We start from the raw sequence: 15,782 nt of genomic DNA on the forward strand, positions 1-15,782 counted from the left end.
CTACATTTCTTTGAAATGGAATATAGCAACAATAGTAATTTGTCTGTTCCCCTATTTTAAAGGTTTGTGTAGAACTGTTGGTCTTAGAACAAAAAAAAAAATTTAGATAGCAAATATTGTAAATTGTAAATCAGATTTACATATTTTATAACATGAAATATTTCCCAGGCTCAGTGCATTAATACAGATTATTAGTAAACTTATACTAAAGAATTATTTAAATCCAAAGAACTATGGAGAATCATAGGCCTGCACATGGCTGCGCCTAAATTAAGCAGTATCCTTTTCGATTTTGCTTTAACTATCTTTACCTACATGAGGCTACCTGCACTTTTAGAACGTTTTATAGAATCTGTTCATAGCTTTAGGCCAATAAGGTCCTTAATATTTTAATACAGAAATTTAATTGTAGGCTGTTAAAAATATATGCTCTTCTAAGATTTTGTAATTATTTATTTTAATGGCACATATGCTAATTAATTCATTGTCATATATATTAATGCCGGGTTTCTCTGGGAAGACAATTAAAAGAAAAATGAAAGGCAGTGATCACCTTTATTGAGCTTTAGTCTGAAATTCATTTTTTTGTGTTTTATTTACTTAGCCCAAATGGATCTTCTTCCTTATAACATGTGCAACTTGAAGAACTCTGCATTTGTTGCGGAAGAGAAATCTTAAGTCTGATAGCCAGTGTATTGTCTCTGTGCAGTAGTCTTTTTAGAGATTCTTTAATCAGTATATAGTTTTATCTCTGCCTGTTATCAAAGCCTTCTAGTTTGGCTATTTTTTATTATTAGAATGACAATCTAAATCTGGCAAATCTAATTCTTTTCCATTGCTGCTGCTTGTTTAACATGTATCTACAATACAGGTATTTGTCTCACACGGAATGGAACAAGTGTTCCCAGTGTATTGCAGGAACATCTCATGCCTGCTTAGCGTGATGTGCATATGTGGAGGGAAATTAAATTACAATTGAAGTGCTTAAATCGTATTTTCCTAAGGAGAAGCTTATGTGTCCAGGAGTTCAGGGGTGTTCTAGAGACTTTCTATCTCTGCATTTTACTAAGTGTAGAGTGCTACTTATTAGCAATGGAGCAGAGGGATGTACCACATACTCATGTGCTCCGGACAGAAAGGGATGGATGGAGATGGTGTCAGGACAGCAATTGCTTATCATGCCTTATCTTGAATATGAAACTGTATTGCATGACATCCACAGGCAGGCTGAATAGATATGCCAATTCATCTCCAGCCTGGGCTTTGACAAGCTAGACTGCCCTTGTTGAAAGGCATCCGTCAAATGAGAACTGCTGGCTGCTTTTTCCCTTTCTTAGAGTTTCTCTCGCTCTCTTGCTCCAGCTCCCCGCCTCCCTTTCCCCTCCTTTCCTCGCTTCCCTCTAAGCTTTTTCCACACAAAATTGAAAAGCTTTTGGAAATCAGAATAATACAGCCCCCCACACCTAATACCATTTTAAGTACCCCTCCCTTCCCCAAATAGAATTGATAAGAAGCCTAGTATATGAAGGCATGTTTAGATAACATTGAGAATATTATAGTGAGTGGAGGAAAGGGTTTTTCCCCCCCCCCTCTTTCTCCTCCCCCTCCTGTGCCGTGTCTCTAAGCCGAGAAAGGCGACAGCACCCTGGCTAATACGAGTGTTTAATATTTGATGTGTTGGGATAAAGCAGGATCACCTTCGAATTGAATTGAGTGTCAGAATGAGAATCTATTACTGAAATTTTTGTGTGATTTGACAGCAAAGCAGACGATGTTATTCTTCACTAGTTACTGCAATCTTCTTCCCTACATCACTTAAATATTTTTTTCTTTGCTTGAGTAAACACACATTATCCTTTTTTATCCCTCTCTTCCTCCCCCCCCTTTTTAAATCAAGGCTGCCTACTTGGGTCTGATAGAGTATATTGTTATTTCTTTATTTGTCCTATTAAATGGAATTTCTGATAGTTTAATCCTGCTTTTGTAAGTGATTTAAAAATACTTGAAAAGCCATGAATGTAGCAACCCCTCTATCTAAATTGCTTAAAAGGGTACACACTATGGTTATCTATGGGCATAGATAGCTGTATCTGCTTTTTGACTGTACATTGAGATGGGTAGACTGTGTAAGAAATATTGTTTAATGTTCAAAGCTTGCTTGGCATCCAGAAAGTAAACTTGCCACAGAAATGTATGTTTAATATTGTTACTCTAGTTGCTTTTGTTGCTACGCAGTCCAAGAATAACTTAGGCATGGAATTGTACATTTATTGGAATTTTATCAGGCCTGTATATTCCTCATTATCAATTTTGAATTTGTTTTGATTGTTTTTAAAATATTTTTATATTACCAGAGCCACCCCCAGGAAGCCCAGTTTGGGCTCAGTTCTCTGCGTGGAAGATGCAGGAAAAGAAAATCTGGACTAATAATATAATATCTTGTTTTATGTTCGAAATACTTAATTCTTCTTGTAAGAAATTGAAAACATTGACTATTATGTTGGTGATGCAAATTGAATGGTTGTTACTTTTGTCTTGGGCACTGTGGCTGAGTTGTATAGATTCTGCAGCCACTGAGAAAAGATGTTCAGGTAAGACAACACTCCTTCGCAATCTGGTGCTCTCTAGAAATGCTAGGCAAAACTGCTAATGTCACTAGGTAGTATGGACCTAGTTAGTTAGGGCAATGGAAGATGTGGTTCAGTATAGCAGGAACCTGTATTAGATGTGATAAAACTGTAAAAGTTTAAAGCCTTTTCCGTTCCCTTATTTCTATAACCTAAATGCTTTTCAGGTTAATAATCAGTTATGTTAAGGCAACAGGCTAGAAACCAGGAGACAGTGAGTTATAGTCCCACAATAGTTATGAAACCAGCTGGGTCACTCTCTCTCTTAATCTTAGAAAGGAGGCAATGGCAAGCCACTTCCCAAAAAAGAAAATAGCAGGGACTAATCCAGACAGTAGCCAAGAGATAAAAAGGTGATTCAAAAGTATGTGCATGTACACACATGTGTGTGCACACACACATGCACACAAATAAAAAAATGAAAGAATAAAAAAAAAAGAAAGTTGTGATCCTCCCTATATTGGTGAATTACAAGTTCTAGAACGTTTTGCAGGATTGTTGGAAATTGTAATTCAGCAGCATCTTAAGGACCAAATTTTGCCTGGCTTTATTTTAAGCTACCTCTTGCAATAATTGTAGTAATCATCCTTATAATAGAGTATCTATTTTCTTGAACCCCCTTCATCTTATTATAGTTAAGTCTGGAAACAGATCTTCAAATCCACACTATTACAGCTTTCAAAAACTGGAAAAGATTTCTGGGTAGTCTGGAATAGAGCTGTTCAGCCAGGTATCATCTATATATCATATTCCAGAACATTCGATGCTCTCATGTTGCAGCTTCCTATACAAGTTAAATAATATAGGGAATAGCATGCAACCTCCTGGATTATCTGCAAGGGTTGGGAACTGGGAGAGTTGGATGGTTGAATGACTGTGTGTGGCAAGGAGAAGTTAAGACTTCAGATATTTCTCTATGGAGTTCCAAAGTTAAATCCTCTTTAGAGCCCTATATGCCATCAGTGTATACCACCAGATGACAAACACTGTTCAAGTATTTTGGGACTTTAGTAAATTAAATAAGGTACTGGAAAAGAGTGTGAGAGAAAGATTGGATTACAGCACAAGACTATTAGGACAATATATGCCAGTGCTCTCTTTTATTATTGTTTTCAAATACTTTTTGTTGATAAGTTAGATGCTTATTGTTAAAATAACTGAAATGACCACCTGATATAAAAATAATTTTGTCTGTGGAATTTTGAGAGTTAAACCCAGGTGCTCATTTTGTAATGCTACATCCTTCTGAAGTGCTTGTCTCTTCCCCTGTGCCTGCCCCTCTGGTGGGGTTTTTCTGTAACAGAAAGCTTGGTTTGCATTTGGTGGGCTTATGCTGCCTCCCAGAGCTGCTAAGAAAATATTGGGCAGTGCTTAATATTTATGCAGAAGAACTTTCTTGACAACATGTAATGAATGAATAGTATAGTTAACTTTCTAATCTTTGTAGAGGAAGCATAATCTGATCTTTTGAAGATACAAATGGAGAAATTGCAGCGTGTGGCTGTGAAATAATAGTAACTTTGGCTATGCCCTCTATTCTGGCTTTTGACATTATTGGCATTTGGAAAGAAAGTTTTAACCAACAAAATATTCCCATAGGCTGCACGTCTGCTCAACACCCAGACTTTGTTGCATTGTATGATTATGTACCAGATACATTGAGTTCATAAAATAAAAGTGCCCTGCTAAAGACTTTACAGCTTTAAATCTAATACTGACAGAAAGGTTTTCATTATAAAACTAGAACTGTGAGCGACCTCTCTGAGACACAGATTCACAGACCTGTTTTGCTTTCTCTGTTATTGGCGGTGGTGTTAAATTAGTGCATTACTAGTTCTTACACTAGCAGTATCTAGATTGCAAGGAATAACTTTGCAAAAAAAGTTTGGGAATAAGCAGATAAATGTAATATGTCTTGAAAGTTCACAATTAAATTGTGGGATCTTTGCAATGCAATCCAGGTAGTCCTCTATTTACATCCATTTATTTAGTGGTTGTTCAAAGTTACAACAGCACTGAAAAAAGTGACTTATGACCTAAGGTTTTTCACCTTACAACCATTGCAGGATCCCCATGATCAAAATTCAGATGCTTAGATTCATATTTATGACAGTTGCAGTGTACCAGGTCTTCGATCACCTTTTGTGACCTTTTGATAAACAAAATTAACGGGGAAGCCAGATTCACTTAACAACTAATTAAGTGTTCACTAATTTAAGTATTGCAGTGATTCACTTAACAACTGTGGCAAGAAAGGTCATAAAATAGGGCAAAACTCACAACATCAATCTTGCTTAGCAACAGAAATTTTGGGCGTAGGTTGAGAACCTACCTGTAGGTCTGAACATCTGTTATTAGTAGCAGTAGATGAAATTATGTAAGGTAAGATACTGAGACGTCTGCTTACATGTGTCTTGTTTTGATTACAGACTACAAATCCCCCCCCTTTTTTTTACTCATGTTGTCTGAAATTTCGTATTAGAGAATGTATAGACAGCATTCTGTCTTTCATCTATCTTACTCTATGGATGGTCTGGGAAACCCCAGTGGCAACTACTGTGAAGCCATTTCTCTCCTGCTTTAATAGAGGCTTTAACAGTCAGAAGAAGAACTTTCCTCTTTAAAGATTAAACGTTGTGTTTAAATATTAAACAGCCATGCTCCTGTCTCCTGATTGCTTGGCCACTGCCAGCAGGCGGCTCAGAATTGCCCATTTTAATTAAAAACTTTATTTTCAAATACAATTCACTGGTCACACATCTCCGAGCGCAATTCCTGCTTTCCCTCCCTTCTTTTCTTACTGGAGTCTGGGACAACTTCCCCTTTTCAGGTGGCATGTTTTGCTTTCTGTCTCTCATTTTTAGCTCCTTGATTTCTGTCTGCCTACCCCAAAGTGACAGCCTGTGCAAGGCCCTGAGTGCAAGTGGCTTCGTCAAGGGCTGATCAATGCCCCTGGCACTTCTTTCCAAAACCCTAGGAAAAACAATTAAAACCCAATCGATCTTGCAGGCAGCTGTGAATATGCATAAGGGTACACTTGACCTTCAGTGCTCAGGCCACCTTCCATGCTGCTTCTTTAACAAGTTTGGTCAGGTATGCCTGTCATTTACAATGACCTTGATAAGCACAGAAGGGTGGAAGGAAAGGGAAAACCCATTTCTGGTGCTGGTTCTGATTTAAGAACCCGTCTGTGCACTTTGGAAAGTGATCCCATAACTCTTTGAAATATGTGATGATGATTTTAAGGAATATATAGAACGGCGCTCCTTTCCCAATTGGCTGTTTTCTTTCTTTTCTTTCTTTTTTTGTGGGTGTCTCATTGTTTCTTCTTTTGTATTTCATGTGCTATAGATATATGAGAAACCCACAGCTGAGCCCGATCCCCAGCCTTTCCATTTAAGGGGCTGTAGGAAACAAGACTTAATCTCTATAAACTAACCAAAGAGATGCTGGTAATCTCTAAAATCATGCTGTGTCTTGTCTAATTTTGTTCATTAAAATTTCAGGAGCATTTAATGAGCTTGTTTCTCAGATCTAATAATAGGTAAGTGGGGATGCACATACAGCCAGGCCTCTGTCTATTCTGCTTCATTAGGGCATGGTTCTACGCATGCAGACTAGATTTTGGATTCATAGGAACACCATGTCATCAGATGAATAAATGGATAATATATCGGTTGCACACCACAAGAGGGCAGGATTTGAGGAATTTATACCATTTAGTTCTTGTCAGGCACTTTGTCTAGCAAAGCCCAGGTACAGACTTGTGATCTGAGTGAAGAGAGTGAAGCTCTTGTGGCACAACTTCTTCAGGGATATTGTTTCCTTTTAGGGAAAAATAATAAAGCCTAGCAACATGATGTGTGGGATGAACACAAATGAGTAAGAACGTGTTCTTTACACATTATAACTTAGAGGTGATATATCTGTCAGTTGAATTTATTAAGGCAAAACATAATGCCTGAAATAATCTTGCATCTTTAATGTGTAAGGCTTCACTCCTTACATAATGATCAGCTACTGAGATACCATCGCCATCAAAGGTACCTTGTTTCTTATAAAATTCTGGGAACGGACTATGTTTTGACATGATATTCTTTCCCTCCTGCAAGTGAGGCTTCCCTAAGCATCTTTAGGTAAGTTGCTTGCCTATAATTCTCTTCTTGGCATCTTGGAAATACAAGCTCAAGTCATGCAGAGGACAACACTATGACTATTAAAAAAAAAAAAAAAAGTAGTGTGGGTTTTTCATGATGATATTGTGCCAGAATTGTTCCTCCCCATCAGCAGGTTTCTTTCTTGGCCAGAGGTGGCAAAACCAGGGCAGCTCAACACAAGAGGAAGAAAACCAGAAGTTCTGCCTCCCTTGTGAGCAATAGACCAGATTCTAGCCTACAGTGATTTAAATGAGTAATAAAGATATCAGTGTGTATTTGTCAAAGGCAGAAGAAACCTCTCTATTGTGTACACAAGGATGTAATTTCAGTGAATTATGCATAGACTTAATTAGGAGTTTTAATTGCTAATCATCTCCCAATAGGATTAGCAATGTTGTCTATTAATTACCTGTGGAGCCCCTGTGTTTTGCTAAGGCGGGAGTAACAAAGCAGCATAAATGGCTACATATGTGGCAATAAATTAACTATCCCAAATCCCAGATGGAACTCTGGGGACATCTCAACAGTGTGCTGATAGGTGGGGAGGGGTCTTAAGTACACTGGCTTTGCATGAGGCAAGGATCCAAATCAGTAGAACTGCAGTTGATATTTGTCCAAGTCTCTTAGCTGTGGCACCATGCAGCAATTGGATTGTAAATTCTGTTTCTTTGGTACATCCCCTCCTGGTTTTCCTTGGTAAAGGATGCTTTTTTTTTTTTTTTTAATTCCCATGAACTATTTTGTGTTGTTATGTGTTCAGAATGGAGATTGGTGTGTTCTTGCCATATATGCTACTGTTGTGGCAATATGAAGTGCTGGAGAAAAAGGGAGTTCCTTTTGTATACTCTAATGCAATGATGGCTAACCTTTTTGCCATCCTGTGCCAAAAGCAGGGGGAGCATGGCAGGGTCGCGCGGATGTGTGCCTACATCCGTAATTCAATGCGCGCGACCCCTCACACTCCCCCAGCTTTTGGCATGTGGTGGCACAGTGGGCCCGGTAGGCCTGTTTTTCACCCTCCCCAGGCTTCAGAGGCTTTCTTGGAGCCTGGGGAGGGCGAAAAATGGGCTTCCCCACCCCGCTGGAGGCCCTCCGGAGGCCAGAAACAGCCTGTTTCCCGACTTCTGGTGAGCCCGGAAGGCCTGAAAATCAGCTGGCTGGCGCGTGCATGCACGCCGGTGTTGTGGCCCCGCCCTCTGAGCCTGTCCCATCGGAGGAAGAAAGCTCCGAGCATGAGGAAGAGGAGTCAGCCAGGCCCCTCTCCAGGCCCCTCCTCTCTGGCACTGTCTCAGGTGCCGGCCGAGGGAGAGGAGATTAACAGGGAGACAGGTGGCTCGGATGAGAGCGAGGGAGAAACATCATTCCTGGACGCACGCCTCCGAAGGCGTGATAAACAATTGCAGCAGCTCAGGAGGCGTGCTAGGGATTAGAACTGAGTCACTGGACCACACCCCAGAGACTATATAATAGAGGGTGGTGGCCAGTGATCCTTGTGACGAACAAAAGTAAACCTTGGATAGTCACTAAAGCCTCGTCCGGAACTGCTGAGAGAAATATTATTCTGATTGGACTTTTTGTACGCTAAGTATCTTATCTTTCTGTTTTGTGGAAATAAATGCACTTGGCAGACGGTGTGTAAATCGCTGCCAAGTTGGAGATAAGACCTGGGTGTGTGCCAAAGTGTTTCCTTAACCCTCAGCTGGCTGTGTTTGTGTGTGTGTGTGGATGGGGACAGATCATTCGGAACTGTGCTAGGGCAATGCTTGCATGCCCACCGATATGGCTCCCATGTACCATAGGTTTGCCATCACGGCTTTAATGTCTCAGAGCTGATGGCCCTCAAGTTCTTTAAAATGGATCACGCCATTCTGAATTTATTCTTGTTTAAATAGAGAAATTTAAACATCTGGTTTTGGGGTAAGGATAGCTGGGTTCATAAATTGGGCACTAGGATTTGCAGATCAACAACTTTTATTCACAGTCATTTAGTTTCTCTGTCATTTAGTTGAGAAAATCATGCATGAGCAAAAAATTGCCAGGTCAGGCAAATTCCAGCAGTGGCTAGCAAGAGGGCCTCAAACCTCTGGAACAACCCATCATGTGCCTCTGGCATCTGATCTTCCTAGGTATGTTGTCTTTGGTTAGATAAACTTGTATTTTAAAACAGCTGTCTAACGGTGCTCTCCCTTATATCCTGTGTCACCAAATGCCATACGTTATTCTTTCTTTTTGCTGTAGATCTGTTTAATGGGGGGAGGACACCCTAATTTCTAATATCAGAAAACAAACATCTCCATCTTTCCCCCCATAATATTAGTAATTCTAATAAGTTGTTTATTAAGACCTTTTTTCTAAACATGCATACAATATTTGGTTTCCAAATATTGTATGCATGTTGAGACATTTTAAATCAACAGTACTATATGTTTTCATTATTATGGTTAGTTGCACAGTCAGCCAGATGTTTAGACTGGATTTGGCATTTTTATCCGTCTATACTCTATAAAATCCTTCCCAGGGACCTGGGTTAGGCAGATGTTGTTTGGTGGTGGTAAAGATATCGTCACAAATAAATGTTATGTTCCAAATAAATCTGCCTTTTGCAATTGACTGATGGTGATTTTGTCAATGCCAATGGTACTCAAGATTTTTTGGGATTGCGCCCGAGATGCCTTTCACCATGGATACTATCTTTGCTTTCTTTTGTCACAGTCATTCTACTTCTATTTTTGCAGGTCTTTGTATTTTGTGATTTTTCTCCAGTTCTTTGTCTTCTATTCTGTTCTCTCCAGGTACTGCAACCTCCACTATCCAGAGTTTTTTTGTATTTCTTATAGACAATTGTTAAGTCTGGGGTGTTATGTGGCAAATGCTTGTCTGCTTCAATTCTTTTTCAAGTCCCAGAGCAATCTTCATTTTCTATTGCTTTGTCTATTTTGGGACTCACCAGTTCTTACTTGCAGGCAAATGGGATTTCTTGCAGATATTGCAATACACAGTTGTTGTTAGTTTATCATGGTTGAAGTAAAATACTGTTAGTCTTTAAGGTACTAGAGCACCGTCTCTACATTATTTGCTATTTTGTTTGCTGCCTACCCCTTTGAATGTCATCTTGGTAGAAATATTTGCAGTCATATTTAAATTTTACCACCCTAAATAATTGCAGAGTTATTTGCACATTTGACTAATTTAACTGCTCAGTACATTCTTTCTGCTTCCAATTTCTGATGACTGCTAGATGACATATCCAATCCATATATTTCTTAAGATAGCGAAAGAATTCTGAAAGATTAGTGAGGCACAAAATTTGCTGATGTCTTCACCAAGGTTCACCAAGCCCTGATAGCGCAGCAGACTAAAGCACTGTTATTAACATCAGCTGCCTACAATTACTGCAAGTTCAAATCTCACCAGGCTCAAGGTTGACTCAGCCTTTCATCCTTTCTAAGGCAGGTAAAATGAGGACCCAGATTGTGGGGGCAATAAGCTGACTTTGTATAAAAATATACAAAAGTATGAAGGCTATTGCTTAACGCATTGTAAGCCGCCCTGAGTCTCCAGAGAAGGGCAGCATATAAATCAAATAAATTAAAAAAAGGTTTTATTTTCTACTTGTATAACACAATGTTATCCACCTGGTATCTTCCACAAAATGTTTCATTGCAGTATCCATAAACCCTAGCCAGATGACAGTGGCTATGATAGCTAGGTATAGTGGAAACTCTATTTCAACAAAATTGTGGGGGAGTACTGATGATAAAAATTTGAACCAAATGCTTAGATTCTTCATCAGGACATTAAGAAGTCCATGAATATAATTTATTGGTTTTTGAAACAGCATATGATAAACTGAGTAAGATTGAACTATTATTTTGCATAAATCTAGAGTTGGGGGTTGCTTGCTGAATGGGGTATCAATAATTTAGAGGAAGTAAAGCATACGAAGGAACAAGTTTGGTTTCGTGATTAAGATACCATGCTAGAAACCGGGAGATTGTGAGTTCTAGTCCCGTCTTTGGCTTGAAAGCTTCCTGTGTGACAGTTGGCCATTCATTCTGTCTCAGCCCAACTCACCTCACAGGGTTGTTATTGTGGAATAGGAGGAAGAAGTATTAGGTATGCTCACTACCTTTAGAAACAAACAAACAAACAAACCAATCAATCAATCAACAAACAAATAAATAAATAAATGGTCAAAACAATAAATGGAACTGAGACAAGTATAAATGATGTCTCCATGGGTATTTAATGATAAATGTATAAATTTGTGGTGATGTTAGAAACATTGGATTTTTCCCTTCCTCCCTCCCTCTATTATTTTTTTACTTTTTTCTTTGCTTTGCATAATGTTGGTTTCCCAAAAGGAAATAGCACAATGCATAAGTGTGTTTGTGTGTGGTAGCAAGTCCTTTTGGCAAGATCAGGTATAGTGAAGTGTTGTTTTATCCCTCCTAGACCCCCAACTGGCCATTTAAAGTGATTGTTCTTATTAGTGGTAGCAGCACAGCACTACTGCCCATTTATTTAGAGAGGCTTCTGACCTTATTTTATGAATTACACACTGAGTATGAAAGCTGAGAGCAGCTTTTTGGGATAGGTGATGAAGTAGGGCCCTGGCACAGACTTCTCCCCCTTATAGTTTTACGGCAATCAGCTCACAGAGCTAACTAGAAATTTAGTAGCATTTTTAAATTGATGAAATAAATCTACAGCCTTAGCAAAAACATTGCTATATGGTTGTCCTCTTATTTTAAATGAACGATGTCAGCAGATATGGAGAGTGAACTTCCTTCCCAGGAGGTACTTTTTAAATTAAATAATTTCTTAATAAGAAATATCAGACTGGAGAAAAAAAGAGAGGAAAAAAGAGAGAGAGATGAATTATGTGTATGTGTGTATAAATGTATTTCCCTACAAATTCATTTTTCTGAATTTGCATGTGGATCCATATGAATAGATGCTGCCACCTATACTCTTTCCCATTTTATATTCAAGATCTTGAAATTGTTTGCCTTAGTTTACTGTTTGTACAATAGAGCTTGTATTTCTAAATTGCTGAATCAGAAAAATATGGGTCTGAAAGATTAATTTTTAATGGATCACTCCTCCATGCAGTCAGGATCTTAAAGCTGATTACCTTGCTTCTGAGTACATAAACACTGAGGTGGAATTTGCAAGCAATCTGTGCTTTCTTCTGAATAAAAAGGCATAATATGAGGCTTGTGTGGGGGGGGGGAATCTCTGAGTAAGCATGCAGAGGGATGAAATTATTAGAAGCATAACAGTCACATTGTTTGGTATGTGGGTTTATCTTTGGGAACCAGGGTCAGACATTGGTCTGAAAATAATGGCTACAGGAGCCAAAAACGTATTGCTACTTATAAGGTAAAGGTAAAGTTCCCCTTGCACATATGTGCTAGTGTTCCAGACACTAGGGGGCGGTGCCCATCTCCGTTTCAAAGCCAAAAAGCCAGCACTGTCCGAAGACGTCTCCATGGTCATGTGGCCAGCATGACTCAATGCCAAAGGCACACGGAACGCTGTTACCTTCCCATCAAAGGTGGTCCCTATTTTTCTATTTGCATTTTTTACATGCTTTCGAATTGCTAGGTTGGCAGAAGCTGGGACAAGTAACGGGAGCTCACCCCGTTACACGGCACTAGGGATTCGAACCGCTGAACTGCCACTTTCAAGCTCAGCGTCTTAGCCACTGAGCAGAAAACAGCAAAATGTTACTTTTTCCAGGCTAGATGATTGCTGCTAAAAGTTATTTCACTTTTAAATTTTAAGATAGGAACACACTTGTATTTTATAGTTCGTTAAAAATTTCACATTTGTAAATAAAGTAAAGATTCTCCTTCTTTTGAAGGAAAAAAAGAAAGTTGGAAGCATGGGAAATTCTATCCAGAGTTTGCTTGAATAAAGAAAAAACTAAGAAGTCAGAAGTGTGTGATCAAGATTTTAGAATTCTAAGAGGACAACTCAGTCTGTTTCAGCCTCATAGATTATTGTATTTTTTTTAAATAAACACTTTCTTTTTTAGGACTGTTGTCTACCAATGTGATCTTCTGGTTTTTTTCTGTTTGCGTGTATAGCATGGAAAGTTCTTGTGTGTAGGAAACACTATTTTAAATAGGATACTGGGACAACATTGATGTTGGCAAACAGCACATATAATGTAAATGTTTACGTATTAATGCAAATAATAAATGTTCATGATTTGCTGTAGTAGAGAGCAAAACCTGTCATTTTTCATGGTGGAATCTGAGAAAAAAAACACTTAGCAACTCATCAAGTCAACTTTGTCACTCAAAAGAATATTGAGAATGTGAATTTGTATTTAATAGAAGAATAATATCAGAATGAGACTACTCAAAATAAAATACGGAAAATAGAGATGTAATCTTCCGAAAAAAGGTGACCCAAATATTTGGACTTCATAATGCTGAAGAATGATTGAATCAAGTATTTTGATGGTATTGAGTCAATGTCTTGCTGTACTATCGTGTTAAAGCATCTTCATTCTTTTCCAGGCATACAGCTTTGCCATGGGGAGCTGGCCAAAGAATGGGCTGTTAGATATGAACAAAGGACTGAATCTACAGCACATAGGAAGGCCTCACAGTGGGATAGGTAAGAACAAGTCCTTTTTTCCCCCTCCTATATTCCTGCTCAGTCTCTCTTTGTGTATTACGATTGGAAGACTACCATGTGTTTGCTCTGATGTAATTCCCAAGAAATGTGGCTGTCAGCTAATGAAATCCAGTTTCCTGTGTGGGTCTCCTATTTTGGATCCCATCTTTGATGTGGGTAATCAAAGAAGAGGCAAGAAGCTAAATCCAGAAGGATAGAGTTGTTGTACGAATGGGAAGGGTTTTTTTTTAGAATCGTAATTTTAAGCACAGCTGGCAATCACACATGCCCTACTTAGTGCCCTTCATTTTTGTACCAACCATCACTTCTTCATAAGTCTCTAAATATTTGAGTCTGGGCTGCATTTGAGATTTTAATACTAACATCTCAGAAGAGCATTTAGTTTCTTTTTCTCCCCTGTTTAGACATTATGTTATGGAGATCCTGATGTCATGCCAGATTACCCCTTATGTGGTCCCTTATTTTTCTAATGTATATTTTTGTTCAAGGGATAGGTTTGAGCACATTCATGCTTGCTTTTGCACTCAGTTGTAAGCAAGCTCTTTATTCTTCTGCTGATATTTCTGAGAGATGTTAGAGACTTTTGGGAATTTTCAGTTATATGGGAAAAAAATTATAAAGACATCTCTAGCAAATGCAGCTTGGAACATGATGTCCTATCTACTAGAAGATAGCAGTGTAGGAAATAGTCTTGTGGTATGTATTTAGCAGTAAATGCATACTATCTCCTAGTGGTCTTCGGGAAATTTGAGATATGGTAATTGATAGTTTTTCCTCATTTGCACCTGTCGAAGTACGTTCTCTCTGTTGTGTTTCTTCCTCTTTTATCAGCTTCTTTCAGCTGTAAATTTACACATGGGCAACAAGAAAAAAAGTCACCTACCACCCAGGCCTGGAGGAAACAGTTTAATATTGTTTCAAGATCCTTACCACTAAACTATCAAATCAATATGAGTTAAGGAGATGAATTATTTAAAGCTCACCAGCTTTTAATTAGCAATCTCCTTCTGAACTATGGATCTGGTTGCATGTTGATGGAATGTACCACTGAAATGTTGCTTCTTTGCTTGGGTATAGGCTCATTTCAGCCATTCATGTAGGCTGGCGTTGTATAGAAGCTTTTTTACATTATTATCCAGATCTCCTTCAAACCATTTATCTCCTCTCAGGTGTTTTATAGAAGTGTTTGTAATGGCTTTTCTTACCACACTAAAGCCACAAACATTTCTACAATGCAATCTGTCACTGTCTTTAATTACTTGTACATCTAGCGGACTGTCATTAGTTTTTTTTTTTTCCCCCTGCTGGAAAGTTGAATACAATTTTCTCCAATTTTCTTGACTGTCTTTTATCTGTAAAGGATTTTGCTTCTTTATTTTACTTAGCCTGAAGGTGTTATTTGTGATGTGAAACACCAGCATATTATCCATGGGTGCAACACACTGAGGTTAAATGTTTCCCTTGTGTCTGATGAGAGCTAAGCAATTAGTCTTAAACCTATAAACCAGATTTTCTTCTTTAAACAAGAATATTCTCTTTTAATACTATATTATTGTGAAAGATGTGCATGCCCCCCCATGCAACCCAATGTGCAAAAACATTAAACATTTTTAAAAAAACAAAAACAAAATCAGCATAGATTTAAAATGAGCATATCTTCTCTGGAACTAGGAAATTCTTGTCTTTTTGTTCACTGTTTCCCTCTCCTTCTCCCTTATTTGATCACCATTGCATTCATGTACTTAAAAATATTCCTGTTTAGCTTCCAAAATGTTTAAATGTCCCTTCAATGTTATTTGCTATTAATAGAGTTATGTGATTTTGGCTTATGGTATATTTACTGGAGGCAAAATTAATTTTAGATTTTAAGTTAGATTAAAAATGGGACAATCAGAATTACTTAGAAAGTGATGGAAATTGTTGAATATTTTTTACTGAACCTTATTTTTTGATAGAAGAGAATCATTTTAAATTGAAGGTCATCAACCTTTGGATAACTGTGGTATTTCAATGTAGTAAGTGATGGCCAAACAATCTGATATGATGCAGGCAGATACCATGGCCTCACTTCAGAAGAAGCTGGCTTTTCAAATTAGGAACTTGTGGGTGGAACACTTCTTGTGGTATAACAATCATGACACCACTGGATGGATAGATATTACTCTAGAATTGCACACTTGTATAAGTTTGACTTTAAAGAATAATTGAACGTACTGGTGAGGGAGGCAGAGAAAGAAGGAAGGAAGAATGAAACAATGAAAGAGAGAGAGAGAAAGAGAAAGAAAGAAATCAAAGAAAGATAGAAAGCAAGCAAACAAGCAAGAAAGAGAAAGAAAGAGAGAGA

General features: G+C 38.2%; 1 protein-coding gene across 2 annotated transcripts in view; it reads left to right on the forward strand.

The window, feature by feature from the left end:
* ERI3 (ERI1 exoribonuclease family member 3) overlaps window positions 1–15,782 on the forward strand; it is a 264,150-nt gene that overhangs the window by 157,513 nt on the left and 90,855 nt on the right. For both annotated transcript variants that reach the window (XM_070939619.1, XM_070939620.1), the window contains exon 7: window positions 13,318–13,417. In XM_070939619.1, the coding sequence (XP_070795720.1) occupies window positions 13,318–13,417 (100 nt within the window). The remainder of the gene's footprint in view (window positions 1–13,317; window positions 13,418–15,782) is intronic.

This window comes from Pituophis catenifer, unplaced genomic scaffold (assembly GCF_029215685.1).
Source record: "Pituophis catenifer annectens isolate HBS135680 unplaced genomic scaffold, rPitCat1.0.hap2 SCAF_3, whole genome shotgun sequence".
Classification (NCBI taxonomy): Eukaryota; Metazoa; Chordata; class Lepidosauria; order Squamata; family Colubridae; genus Pituophis; species Pituophis catenifer.